Here is a 15013-nt window from a genome sequence, read left to right as displayed (position 1 = left end):
GGCCCTTGAGCAAATCCAGCCACATTACCCTAGAGCAACCCAACCTTACTTTCTGAAGTAATCCAGCCATTTCCTCTGGAGCAACCAAACCATAGCCCCTTGAGGAACCAATCAAATCTTGGAACCACCAAGTCCTGGCCTGTGGATCAGCCTACCTATTACTTCATGTGTAACACAGTCATAGGCCCTGGAGTAACCGAACCAAATTTTCACTTCCTTAAAACTTTGGCCATTGGAGCAGCCACAGTCCCTGAGAGTAGCCTACAGGTAAGGCTGGTGCAACCCAACCTTGCTCTTAGACCAACCCAGCTGTAGCCTTGTGAGTGACCCAGCCATAGCACTGGGCGGAGGTATTGGTTGCTGGTGGTGTAACTCAACCTTGCCCCTGGACCAACATAGCTGTAACTTCAGGTGCAACCCAACCATTGCCACTGCAACAACCGAACCGCTGCCCCGGAGCAACCCATTTATAACCCCTGGAGCAGCTCAGCAAATACCCTTCGAACAACTGAGTCTTGGCCCCTTCAACAACTCCACCTTAGTCCACAGTGAAACACAATTCAACCATATTCCTTGGTGCAAGCCCTATAAACCACTCAACCACTGACCTCTGGATCATAGATAACTGCCTTTTGGAAGTAATAGCGGCTAACTGAACTTCACCATCCTCCTTTGCAGGTCCGCCACCGTATGATGGTCCATACGTGACCCAGAATGCCCAGCAGCTGAACGGAACCCAGCGCGTGGTCCTGGATGGATTGTTGACTGACGATGAGTGCACCAGTATCATTCGGCTGGCGAGGGTGAGTGAGTGGCTGTGGTTTAAGGACTGCCTGTATGCGTGACCTGGGGAGCAAGAAACTGGATGTCAGGGTCATATGTTTCAGTTGTAGCTGAGGGCCATGAATGAGTGGGGTAGTGACTTAATGTATTGTTGTGGACATCTGGGTTGGAAAATGAGTGAATGCATGCCTGAATTAATGCATTATTGAATGTATGAATTCATCTAAGTTTGGATATGTGTGACTATGAAAGAGAGAGCTATTTGGTGGTTAAATGAATGAATGAATACTGTCAAATTTACTAATGTATGTATAAACCTTGTTGTATTTTTCCCTCAGATGGCTGGGGGCTCTGGTGACGGCTACCGTGGAAGGAGGTCGCCACACACCCCCTACGAGAACTTCCAAGGCCTAACACTTTTAAAAGCTGTGAAGGTAATGTACAAAGTACCCCAGTCGCTAGCCACTCAGTGAGGTGCCATGGCCTTGCGACCTATAATCTCCTGCCCCCTTGTGGCAGGATGTGGGAACTGTGGCTATAAAAGAAGTAATAATACTTTCTGTAACAGCGACACATCCTATGCATTCTCCCCAGTGGTGGTCGCAGCTATACAAAGTCTCACAGCTTCTTCATTGGACACCAGTGGCATGATATGCTCTCTGGGGGTGGAAAGTGGAACTGCAGCTATTGAGCAAGTTGCATCTACTCCTGGACTGGGAAAAGAAGTCTTACTAACAGTTTATGGAAATAATATAAGATACAACTATAGAGAATCTAAGATGGTCCAAACATTGATGGTCCTGACTTTACTGTCTTCAAAAAGATGCAAAGAAAAGTCCATCAAGTAACCCTCCGCTTTTTCACCCCAAAAATCTGAAATAGGCACATTGAGCCATTGTTATATCTTATTGTGATTGGAATCCTTTGAAATGCAAGTTTTAGATCCCTGTAACTACTGCATTAACCCCTTGCTAATTTACCAAACAGCTTTTTCCTTCTACAGATGGCAGGAGAAGGCCTAGCAAACGTGGGCGATGCCCGACACTTCCTGGAGGCCAGCGAGCGTGCCCTGAAGATGACAGAGTGGTACTTCCCCACCATGGACACTCCACTGCTTTACTCCTTCACCCATCTGGTGTGCCGGGCAGCCGTTGAGGGTAAGGCTTGGGTCCGAATGAGGATGAACCCATCTTTCTAGACTCTGGGTTCCACTCCTCAGTCACCATCCCCTTGCTACTCCACGTTGCTATTCCTTTCACCCTGTCCGTGTGTCTGTCCTGGCCTCTTCTTCTTTCTTCTGTCCACTTCTGTCTTTCACCCTTCCCTTATTCCTCGCCCTCCTTTCCCCTTTACCTCTTTTTGTTTTTTATGTTCCATGTTTCTACAGTAGTGAGCATAATCTGTGGCTACCATTTTTGTCGCTCCAGGGCAGCAGGAGGGCCGCAGCGATCTGAGCCACCCAGTCCATGCTGACAACTGTATCTTAGATCCAGAGAGCCAGGAGTGCTGGAAGGAGCCCCCCGCCTACATCCATCGGGACTACAGGTAGGAGCGGAGAGGGTTGGTAAAGGGTGCAGGGACAAACTCCTGCGTACATCCACCGACATGAAAAACGCATGCATAACCGCTGTCAGAAGCAACTGCGGAATTATATATATATTTCCTAGAACTATAAGCAAAGAGGGTTGAGCTCTTAGTTGGGGGGAGAGTGAGTGTGTGTGTCTGGTTGTGTGTGTGTGTGACCTTCCAGAAAATTAAAATACTCACCACTTTGAACCAAAGCTCTGACATCACCGAATGAGAGAACCAGTAAGCCCAACACTTCCTAGATGAGTTCTCTTCACTTGTACATCCTCTGATCATTCATCCTCCTACCCTTCACCCCATTACATTCCTTCCTTCCAGTTGTCCAGTCATTCATTCATTCATCCATCCTTTCACTCACCCATCCACCCTTTCAACCATCTACCTAGCCATCCCATTCCCATCACACATTGATCATCCTTTCACTCATCCATCCATTTATGTTAACAGCCTTTCGTCCAGCCTTTCATCCACTCATGCACCCTTTCATCCTTCCTTCCAACATTTCATTAATTGATCCTTTCACTGCTGCATCCACCCTTTCATCCTTACAACCATTCACCCTTGCACCATTTCTGTGTTGTTTAAACCCTTCCTTCCTTACACTTCTCTTAACACCTTTCCTTCCTTCCTTTTTTCCTATCTTGCACGCGTCATGCCTTCCTCTCTTCCAGTGTCTAGCTACCATCATTTTTTCTATTTTCAAACTATGTGTTCCCGCGTGTGAATTAGGTTAAGCACAGACTCAATATTTATTATGGCCCATATAGGCCATTGGGTGCAGTGGCTACCCCCACTTTAGCTGCTAAAGCAGGGGGCTCTGTGTGTGTGTGTGTGTGATCCGAACCAGAGACTCGGGTTGGGGGTACATTTTTCAGGGTTGCATGGGTTTGAGGGGTTGCTTGTAGTGCTGGCTCATCAGTTCCTTCTGGAAGTGGATGCTCTATCAGGGGATGGGGCTTCCCGACCCTCGGTGTATATCAGGAAAAGGCCAGTCAAGTAGTATCTTCCTGTCTCGAGACTGGTGATGGTGCTCCTGCGTTGCCCACCAGAGACATTCATCTTGCTGGATAAGTACATTTTATTGCTTGATTTTACATCAGTGCAGGTGATGCAGAAAAAGTTTAAGATTATGCAGGTTGGCAGAGGGAACCAATGCAGTTCTGCGAGGGCGTCAGATATCCTTAGCCCCTATATCTGCTTTCTGTAGCTTAAAAGCCATTCCAGATGGGTCTCTCGTGGCAGTCGCGGTCCCCCGCAAGTAGGGCGGTTTGGCTCAGTCGAGATGGAGCAGGGCTTGGGTGGTTGTTCTGAAGTCTGTTTCAAGGAAAACCGCCTTCACTTTGCAGAACAAAATGATGCAAGGCGGTTTGTGCCATTTCACGGTGTCGGTGTGTGTCCTTAAGCTGATGGTGGTGTCAATGTGCCAGCTGGGAGGAGAAAGTTAAGTCTGGTTCCTTTCTTTCCACAGTGCCGTCCTTTACCTGAATGATCATTTTGAAGGGGGAGATTTGTTTTTCACCGATATGGATGCTGCCACAGTGACTGTGAGTATACATTGGACACACACTGCCAAATGAGGGTAAGATATCACTTCTGAGGTAATAGGTGGATACAGAGGATATGACAACTCTTCAGGATATGACATCCTACTCTCAGCCGATGGGGTATCCTTTGTAGCATGGAAAGGATATGACATCACATGATCAGCACATAACATCGCATCCCCTGATATTCAGATATAAAGAGGATGTGATGTCACTTAAGTAGGACTTGACATCATTCACACCCCCGATTAAGAGATATAAAGGATATGACTTCATTCTCTACCTTCACTGTGACTAAAACTAGTGTAGGTTGTATTTAACTGGGGAGCATGAGAGGATTATCAGAAAAAGTTTTTTTTATTTGATAAAATCAGCCAATACATGGTCAGTAATTCATTGGTAACCGAAGGCAAAATCTTGGGGCCAAACTAAGTCAACCATCATTAAGGCATAGGAATTGCTTTTTACTTTAACATTTCAGTCAGCAACTTTTCATTACCACACAAATTTGGGGTCTCCCATGTAAATCCTCCATGGGGAATCTTATATTGCTGCTCCCCAACCATATCTTTGTAAGCCTGGACCGGGTACCAGTCTTAATTTGTAGGAAGTATTTCCTCCCGCCATCTTGTCGCTCTCAGACCTATAGCCACAATAGAGCCGACAAATATAACTCACCAACTAGCTGAAGTTAGTTCTTTTTATGTAGCTCACTATTGTGCCAGTATGAATGTCCCCATGACCCAACAACCTCGCGGCACCTGGTACATTGACTTGTCGCTATCAATTTGAATTTTATACAGTCTCGCAAATTTCATAGAGACTACGCTGGAAAAGAAGTTATTCCTGCCTGTCTTTAGATCCCAGATTACTGAATGTGTCATGTTTATGTAGCCATTACAAATCTGCTTATGATAAGCTCAAGTTGGCCTTGTTCGGCCATGCTGCCACGATTTCCGAGCGCCATATATTTGCGAGACCCTGCAAATTCCTCCGGATTACATTACTTTTACCGTCACTCTTAAAATACCGCTCCCACTCACTCTCAGCTCCTCAAGAACGAATATTTAAAAAAGCATGCATGATGCACCAATAAACCTCCTGGTACATAGCATCAAACAACTTGGGATGGTCAAGATACAAGATACCCCCCTGCACCGACAAGTCCCTCTGGGGGAAGTGGGTTATGCCTACATGCATAATTAAGTAATCGGGCAATTTGGAACCAGCGGGTGGTTTTTTCATATCCTTCACAATATTTAATGAGATTTTTTTCGAAGGTGAGCCTCTGAAACATATGTTTTCTTTGATATTGAAATTCAATTAAGATTACAGATATACATGTACTACTCGGATTTTAATTTAACATTCGAAATTAAGTTGGGCAATTCCATGCCGATTATCTGAATTAGAGAATTAAATCTTAAAATATCTTCGTAGACTCGACTAATGAGGGCAAACAAACAGGTAAATGAATGACTTTGGAAAGTTACAAATCATCAGAAAAAAAGTAAAGCTAATCATCAAGAAGAAAGTTCCTCCACAAAGTTTTGAAGTATTTGAACTCATCTTAGCAAAGTATAGTTCCATGGAATACAATTTACACATCGCCAGCTGGCCTCAGTGAATATCGGTGGTACTTTTGGTTTCAGTGTTTTGCTTATATCATTTTTGCAAATATTGCCACATATCATATTAGTTTATTCTATGGATGCCAAAAACCACTGCTTCTGAGTCATTAATTAGCGTTAATTTAATATATTATTTGTATTCTATGTACATGTGAGGCGCCATCCACACCACACGTGGAGCACATGGCTATTTTCTTGTCCCTGTTCCACAAACGTAAAAGTAAAAAGATGTTTATTATTCGGTTGCAGTTTGTATTTTGCCTGGAGTCTAAAAAAAATCCTTTGGCCAAATGGACTTACTTTCATTCCATTGGTGTCACAGCTAGTTGTCCTTTCAATAACCTAACGCAGTTGTGTGATAACGTTAAGATGGCCAGGGCCCTTCCTTCTGCTTGTACCATTTCTCCTCCCCTTCCAAATGAACTTTGATTAACCTGTTGAATTATTGTAAGCATTCTCGAGTTAAACTGCATAGTATTGTTCTGAATGGAATATCAAATAAGGAAAAATCCTCTTGTTAATTACAAGGAATCCCCACCACCTAAGGCTGGAAGCTTCCGTAAAGCCTTTAGTTGTTATTCCATCGTATTAACTAGTGGGGATAATGCAATCTGACTAAATTGTGAGGACCCTTGGAAATCCTAATCCCCAGATATCATTTAGCGAAGAGCAGATCGCAGTCTCTCAGGGAGACCCGCAGTATACATTTATCCATATGCATCCCAGTCTGTCCCATCTTACCTCTGCTTCACTTGTACTCGGACGCCTGAGAAAAGCGAGCGCTTCCTGCAAGAGAGTTTTGTGTTGTCTTCTTCCTGCAATCCAATTGTAACTACTTTTCTCGCACCACCCTAGGGATATGACTGCTGTTTCTCATTTGCCATGGTCTCTGTGTACCTAACTGATATATGGGTTGGCATTGGACAACCATGCTTGGATGCCAATTGGATTAAAACTGTGCCCAATTATTTCATCGATTATAGCAAGCTCGGTTGAGGAGTTGACATATGCAGGATGCAAAGACCTGGGAATTGTAGCCGTAGCTTCTTGAAATCCAACAACTTCTATACACATCTCCACCGGGTCAAAGGCCTTTTCTACATTGAGAAGCATTAAGATTGTTGAGTAATCCCAGTTCAGTAACGTAAACTATGGTTTGAAATAAGAGGTGGGCATTAGTCACCAGCTGCCTCCCAGGGATAAAGCTTGTTTGGTTTAATTTAACTAAATAACGGACAAATGTAACGAGCCACCTGGTCTACCTTCTTAACTATTTTACAAACAGTGTGAACGTCATTGTGTGTTATCAGTTTCGGTCATTGGAAAAATCACAACTGTGTCTTTCTGACAAATTCAGAAGGGTGCCTCCCTTATCATGCATAATTAAATAAAATGTGTACTTGAAATGAGATACATTCATCAGCGGCGGCGGCGGCTCCTCCGCTATGGCGGAGGAGCGTCGCCCCACTGCTTTTAAGCAGTGCGAGGAAGAAGAAACAAAATGATAATAACTTATGTTTCCTGCCTCTATGCGGTTGGGCGAGGATGCTCTACTCTCGAAGCAGGGCAGGGGAGGAGTGCTTTGTCTACTGTTTGGTCGGCCTTCACGGGCCGCCCAAACCAGTCATGCGCACTTTCCCTATTATCCATGCAGGCTGTATTACAGCCTGCATGGAGAACAACCCCAGTCCCCCATTCCCTGGTTGAGCGTCGAACCAGGACTCTCAAAAACCAATCACAACGCTGCATTGCAGCAATGTGCTTGGTCAGGGGAGCCTGGGTGCTCACCAATCACAATGCTGCATTGCAGCAAGCATTGTGATTGGTCAGGGGAGCCTGGCTGTACTTCCAGTGCCTGTCTGACGAGGAGAGCAGAGACGAGGGACCCGGCGAGGCAAGGTAAGTGTTTTTTTACAATTATATATATATTTTTCAAGTTGCGCACCATTTCCTCCCCCCTTGCACCTCCCCACGTACCCGCCTCCGCTCACTACCTGCGAACCATGCCGGCCGCCACTGTTCAATAGGCATTTCTGTATCCCTGCATCCAGGACATCCTGTCTAAAGGCCTATCAGTTAACCAAACACTTGATCTTGACCATTTCCATTCGCATAATAGCAAATATGTCCTTTTTTTCTCTGCTATATTTGCCAAAGCTAACTCTGCATGATGTTTAGGTTATGCCTCATGGTGAGATATTAGGCCAAGAAACATGCTCACTTTTAGAGAGCTCCTGCCCCTATTGACTGCTGGGGTTCAGCTGACTTTAAACATTGGCCAAGTAGATGGTCCATCAGCCTTAGTCCATGGTATATTGATGATACACTTAAAAGCAGTGCACATTTATTTTATTTCAGCCAACTTAGAAAATCACATCAACTCGTTTCGGCTGCAAAGAGCCTTAGTCATGATTCGTGACGCCATATTTTGAGTACCTAAATACCACATGAGTCATAGTGCAAACAAAGATAGAAACCATACTAACAATGTATAGTGCACCATACATACACCAAATTAATATAAAGCTATTTCCTCAGTTGTAAGTTTTGAGTAAACAAATTGTGAAAATCAGTTAATAAAATAATATGAATCTGTTCAATCGCTCTGCCCCTTTCCACAACGTATAGTGTGGACAGACGCTATGCTTCGATCATCTCATATGCAGATGTCCCACAAATCTTTCTCTCCAGTGACAAACCAAACTATGATTTACAAACCCGATTCAACTACTACCTTTTGGCCGCCAAGCAGTGGATGAATGTAAGTGAGAAATGGACTCAGACATAATCCGTCATAAACTGTGGTTATTGCCTTAAAGGCAACCAACCGTCCAAATCTCTCTGTCCAGGTTGGGAAAGCCAACTTTGATTGCAGAGAAAGGTAAAAACAAAGGGCTTATCTTGGATAAGGAGCGCAGCAATTTACCCCAAATAAACGCAATAGACTTGGCATGCTTTTTTCAACTGAAGTTATTGTGGAAGAAAATGTTTCTGTTCATATCTAACAAGCTTAAAGCGGTATTGGCCAACGCTACCACCAATTTACGTCTTGAGTACGCCAACGTCTGCATCTTGTTGCGCTCCCAGGAAAGACTCTTACGAAGCTTCAAAAGCCCAAAATGCTCCTGCTAGAGCTATTTGTAATAGACATAAGCAGTACTCTATTTTTAAATTCAGTAGATCACTGCACCAGCGTCATGTGGAGAAACGGATATAGATTAAAGCCTTATGTCTATGTCATAAGGCGATTTATGGAAAAGATCAGCCTTTATCCACACTTTGCTACCAAAGAAACAGGGAATCAGAAATGTAAGATCTGATAATCTCCTCCTGCTAAACGTTCCCAGAATAAAACATACCAGAACAGAACAGCAGCTCCACCACAGCTGTGGAATTCTCTGTTGTTCACCCTTCAAACGCCTAGAAATGTCATGTTATTTAGAATAAATATAAAATTATTCTCATTCCCTTAATTCTCTATCGCAGAGTATCTCTTCGATTTCAAGTTACATTATCTGCATCAGCGCCATGAAACCTTAGTGTGTTAGTCGTGCTCTATAAATAAAACTTTCATTCATTCATAAGCCAATCCCCTTTCACCGCCCAACTCACTCTGGTGCTCCCTCAACCGCATTTTGTTTATTATTTTTATTTACAGAACATAACCAGGTGGCAGCGATGAGCTACCTGAGCTCCCACTTTGTTTTTACGTGCTTAGGCGGAATATAGCATGTTACACCGCATGCTATTACATCGCGTTCTATTACAATGCGTCGTTACAATTCATTAGATCGACTTGCTGTGGGGGGCGCGCTGGATTTAGGAATACTATAATTTGCTATTCCAATTCCAGCGTGCACAACAGTAGGGAAGGTGTTGGAATAGTAAATTATACTATTCCTTACATTAGAGCGACCCCTCCAGCAAGTCGATCTAACGACTCGCGATGTAAGGGCATCACGTTCTAACAACGTGGTCGTTGTAACGACCGCGTTGAGAAAGGAACGTGATGTAATGGCAGCGTTGTAAACGCTGTTTCCCGCTTAGGCGGGCTTTTGTTTATTTTTACTTTACCATTTAAAAACACCCATGTTGGAGCTTGAAGGAAAATATGCCTTCTGTCATGTCATGATGGCATAGAGTGACTGTACATATGCCACGACGTATGCACACGCAGATGTGCAGAGGTGGCCATCTTGGAATGGTCTACATGTTGCCCACTATATGTGCACATGAAAAAGGGGTGCCCAATGTAGGTATCCTAGCGGGCAGACAGGCTCCCTGCACAGGGCACACCGCGAACAGGGATGTGATGGGGGTGTGTGGGGTCCTTCCCTAAGGAGGGACCCATCACCGGTCATTGGGTGGAGAGGCTGGGCCTATACCTGAGAGGTATCATGGGAGCCAATCGTGGTCTCACTAGAGGCATAAGTTGATATACGCAGGAACATTTGTAGATAGTGGTAGGAAGATGATGTCTAGCGTCTCTGTTAAGGTTAGGCACCCATCACCTGGTGTAAATATGACGTAAATATGAAGGGTTACTGCATATGCAAACGGGGAAACAAACTGTTATTTTGCTTTCAATAATGTTTGTAATAAAATACGCCTGGGGTTTACGACCCCTAATCCAAGGAATTGTGTAGAGTTTGAGTATGATTTTTTTTTTTGGGGGGGGGTGGAGACGAGTGGACGTGGCTGGTCGTGGTAGGGCACCGGAGGGAATCGGCGATGCCAGCACATGTGTGCCAAGGAATCTTGCACCTTTGTGTTCTACAGCCAGGCCCTGAGCCATGCCAGCTCAGGTTTCTCAAAAGCTTCTATGCCTTCTGCGAGTACGGTTAGGCCTCAGTATAACAGCTAAGCGTCCTGCGCATGCGCAAAATTCTCAAAGCTGCAAAAGTGACAGCATGTTTTGAACTCGAGGAACACAGGTATTGCTGTACAACGTATGCACACACTCACCATATTTTACCAAACAAAAAATAATCGTACTTGAATGTGCTTTTGGGAGGCAAAGATATATGTCGGTAGACTAGCGAAATGTTTTCAACAATTTAGAATAGGCGCCCTAAGATTGAATGAATGTATCCTGTAGTGTTTTTGTAAAGATTGCCAGCTATTGCAAACGCACCATACTTAGCAATGTTTGAATTGTGTGCAGATGATCACATGCAACAATATCAATCCCTCTGTTTGACCCGGTAGAATAGTTCATTGCGCTAATGTATCTGACGCAGAAATCTATGCAGAACCCCGGGTCCCGAATTCCAATACCATCTTTCAATGATAGGTCAAATGAGAGGCACTGGACGGGCTAGGAACGCCTACAGCGCCATCATAGTGATTACCATGCCACTTTATGAAACAAGCATTGGCAAACCCATTAGGCCTCAACTTTGGCTTATTTAGCATCAGCATAAAAAAACTTTTAATTGCTATTTCCAAAGTTGAACAGCATAGAGAAAAAAAGCCCCATCAAGATGATTTATATGGGTATATAACACTTACAATACCATTTGTAAGCCTGATCCCCTTCGAGCCCTCTCCATGCACTGCGTATGACCTTGAATATTACGAGACTCATGACGTGTTCTGTGACGTCATTAATAACACCACCGATGACAACTGAATGCACATCATTGACAACAACACTGTGCATGGCAGTGCTGCAAGGTTGATGTACCTGAAAGAAGTATAAATGTTTGAATATAGGACAACAGGGAAACTAGAAGATTTACGTTAATGTCAAGCGCTTCTCATTACAGATGCAAAAAGGGTGAGGGAGAGGACAGGTGGATAGAACCAAAATTAGGTAATAACATCCATTTGGATATCTACCTTGATGTAGTCCAACCAGTTGGTATAATTATGTCATACACTGCCTTCCAGAGGATTTGTCCTCTACTGTCTTCAAGAGGAGATGCATATACTGCCTTCCAGAGGATATGTCCTATACTGCCTTCAAGAGGATATGTCCTATACTGCCTTCTAGAGGAGATGCATATACTGCTATCAAGAGGATATATCCTATACTGCCTTCCAGAGGATATGTCCTATACTGCCTTCCAGAGGAGATGCATATACTGCCTTCAAGAGGATATGTCCTATACTGCCTTCCAGAGGAGATGCATATACTGCCTTCAAGAGGATATGTCCTATACTGCCTTCAAGAGGAGATGCATATACTGCCTTCCAGAGGATATGTCCTATACTGCCTTCAAGAGGAGATGCATATACTGCCTTCCAGAGGATATGTCCTATACTGCCTTCCAGAGGATATGTCCTATACTGACTTCAAGAGGAGATGCATATACTGCCTTCAAGAGGATATGTCCTATACTGCCTTCCAGAGGATATGTCCTATTCTGCCTTCCAGAGGAGATGCATATACTGCTATCAAGAGGATATATCCTATACTGCCTTCCAGAGGATATGTCCTATACTGCCTTCCAGAGGAGATGCCATATACTGCCTTCAAGAGGATATGTTGTATACTGCCTTCAAGAGGATATGTTGTATACTGCCTTCAAGAGGATATGTTGTATACTGCCTTGTACAGTGCCTTCCAGAGATATGTCATAAACCGCCTTCCAGAAGATATGTTGTATACTGCTTTCCAGAGGATATGTCCTATTCTGCCTTCCAGAGGATATGTTGTACACTGCCTTCAAGAGGACATTTTGTATACTGACTTCAAGAGGATATGTTTATACTGCCTTCAAGAGGATATGTTGTATTCTGCCTTCAAGAGGATATGTTGTACACTGCCTTCCAGAGATATGTCATATACCGCCTTCCAGAAGATATGTTGTATACTGCTTTCCAGAGGATATGTAATATACTGCCTTCTAGAGGATATGTTGTATGTTGCCTTCAATAGGATATTTTGTATACTGATTTAAAGAGGATATGTTGTATTCTGCCTTCCAGAGGACATTTTGTATACTGACTTCAAGAGGATATGTTGTATACTGCCTTCCAAAGGATGTGTGGTACACTGCCTTCAAGAGGATATGTTGTACACTGCCTTCCAGAGATATGTCATATACTGCCTTCTAGAAGATATGTTGTATACTGCTTTCCAGAGGATATGTAATATACTGCCTTCCAAAGGATATGTTGTATACTGCCTTCCAGAGGAGATGCCATATACTGGCTTCAAGAGGATATGTGGTATATAGCGTTCCAGAGGATATGTCGTATACTGCCTTCAAGAGGATATTTTGTATACTGACATCAAGAGGGTATGTTGTGTACTGCCTTCCAGAGGATATGTTGTACACTGCCTTCAAGAGGATATGTTGTACACTGCCTTCCAGAGGAGATGCCATATACTGCCTTCAAGAAGATATGTTGTATATAGCGTTCAAGAGGATATGTCGTATACTGCCTTCAAGAGGATATGTTGTACACTGCCTTCCAGAGATATGTCATATACTGCCTTCTAGAAGATATGTTGTATACTGCTTTCCAGAGGATATGTAATATACTGCCTTCCATAGGATATGTTGTATACTGCCTTCCAGAGGAGATGCCATATACTGCCTTCAAGAAGATATGTTGTATATAGCGTTCAAGAGGATATGTCGTATACTGCCTTCAAGAGGATATGTTGTACACTGCCTTCAAGAGGATATATCATAAACTGCCTTCAAGAGAATATATCATAAACTGCCTTCCAGAGGATATGTCACATACTGCATTCCAGAGGATATGTCATATACTGCCTTCTAGAGGATATGTTATATACCGCCTTGAAGACAAGATGTCATTTACTGCTTTCCAGAGGAGATGTCATATACTGCCTTCCAGAGGATATGTTATATACCGCCTTTAAGAAGAGATGTCATTTACTGCTTTCCAGAGCAGATGTCACATACTACCTTCCAGAGGATATGTCATAAACCGCCTCTAAGAGGAGATGGCATATGCTGCCTTCCAGAGGAGATGTCATATATGCCGTCAAGAGGAGATGTCATACACAGCCTTGAAGAGGATATGTTATATATTGCCTTCCAGAGGATATGTCATCTAATGTCTTCCAGAGATATGCCATATACCACCTTTAAAAAGAAATGTCAATTACGGCCTTCCAGAGGATATCTCATAAACCACCTTTAAGAAGATATGTCATATACTGCCCTCCAGAGGATAGGTGATATAATGCCTTTCAGAGTAAATGTCATATACTGCCATCCAGAGGAGATGTCATATACCGCCTTTAAGAGGATATGTCATATATTGCCCTCCAGAGGATATGTGATATGCCGCCTTCAAGAGGAGATGCCCTATAATGCCTTCGAGAGGATATGTCATTTCCGGTCTTCAAGAGGATATGTCCTATACTGCCTTCCAGAGGATATGTCTTATAATGCCTTCAATATGTCATATACTGTCTTCCAGAGGATTTTGGACGAATGTCAGCAGTACTGAAGTCTAAGTCTAGCTCAAAGCTTTCTGGGTTCAAAGTCCTGCCCCCATAACCCATGCCAGGCTCTCCCAATGACCGCTTATGCGTTTGAGTTTATAACTAAAAGTGATGTATTCATTTAGAGCTGGCACTCTTTATTGCTCTTGGTTGCTGCCCTGGCCTGTACCTAGACAGATTCCTCACTTAAGTCACTGCATGAATTTTGATTCGGTAAGATGTGAAGCTGCAAACAGTTACAACATGACGAAAGCCATTACAACCAGTACTTTACGTTGGATGAAAAAGGTAGACTGCGGGGTCTCTAAAAGATGTGTGCCCAAAGTAGCATACTTGGGAACCCTTTCCTAGACGTGTGGCTGGGGCAATCAAGGGTGTTGCTTAAAACGTGCAAACTAAAATCATGGGCTTCACACAGCCTCTCATCTGATCCCACTCACCTGTAAGCACGGCATTTTCTATTCCTTTGGAGCGGACAATATTTTGACAGCGGTTTACGTCCTCCACTCCCTTCCACATAGAAACACTATTAGACTTGGGACATCTCTGACTGTCGCTCTGTGCACTCTGCAGAGAGGCCAAGGGTTGGATGTGCATGTAGTCTGAACACCTTTAGGGCCCACTGACAGCTACTGTGAGAAACTGCCTGCCTTCAGTCTCGGCACCAGAGCGCTCAATCGTACCTAGTCATAAACACCCACCCATAATCTGTCCTGTAATCCCCCAGACGGCTAGAGGTGCCTCAGTTCAATGTGTACTTTTCAAGAGTCACGTATTGCATGAAAAAAAGAACGAAACCCAAGATCTGCAGAAAGCAAATCTTAGGGAATGCCAGATGAAGTTAAAGAAGAAATTTAAGTAGGGACTGCTTTGATTATGCCACACACTGACTCCGGCAGACTCAGAGTCATTCTCTATCGGTGGCCCCACAATCGACAGCTGAGCCTGTAAACGAGGGGTTAAATGTGTGTTATAACCCATCATCTGAACGTATGGAGATGTAAAAACTCAATACACTGACCGTGCTAAAATAAATG

The 15013-nt window shown here is 43.7% G+C and overlaps 1 protein-coding gene across 1 annotated transcript in view; it reads left to right on the top strand.

Annotated features, from left to right (window-relative positions):
- P3H3 (prolyl 3-hydroxylase 3) overlaps window positions 1–15013 on the top strand; it is a 76430-nt gene that overhangs the window by 47119 nt on the left and 14298 nt on the right. Inside the window, 5 exon segments of the mRNA XM_085619851.1 lie at window positions 679–803; window positions 1122–1217; window positions 1787–1940; window positions 2211–2328; window positions 3839–3914. Coding sequence (XP_085475977.1) covers window positions 679–803; window positions 1122–1217; window positions 1787–1940; window positions 2211–2328; window positions 3839–3914 — 569 coding nt within the window.

Source organism: Triturus cristatus, chromosome 7 (assembly GCF_964204655.1).
Source record: "Triturus cristatus chromosome 7, aTriCri1.1, whole genome shotgun sequence".
Classification (NCBI taxonomy): domain Eukaryota; kingdom Metazoa; phylum Chordata; class Amphibia; order Caudata; family Salamandridae; genus Triturus; species Triturus cristatus.
The sequence above is the reverse complement of the archived record's forward strand: the minus strand, read 5'-3'. Positions and strand labels throughout refer to the sequence as shown.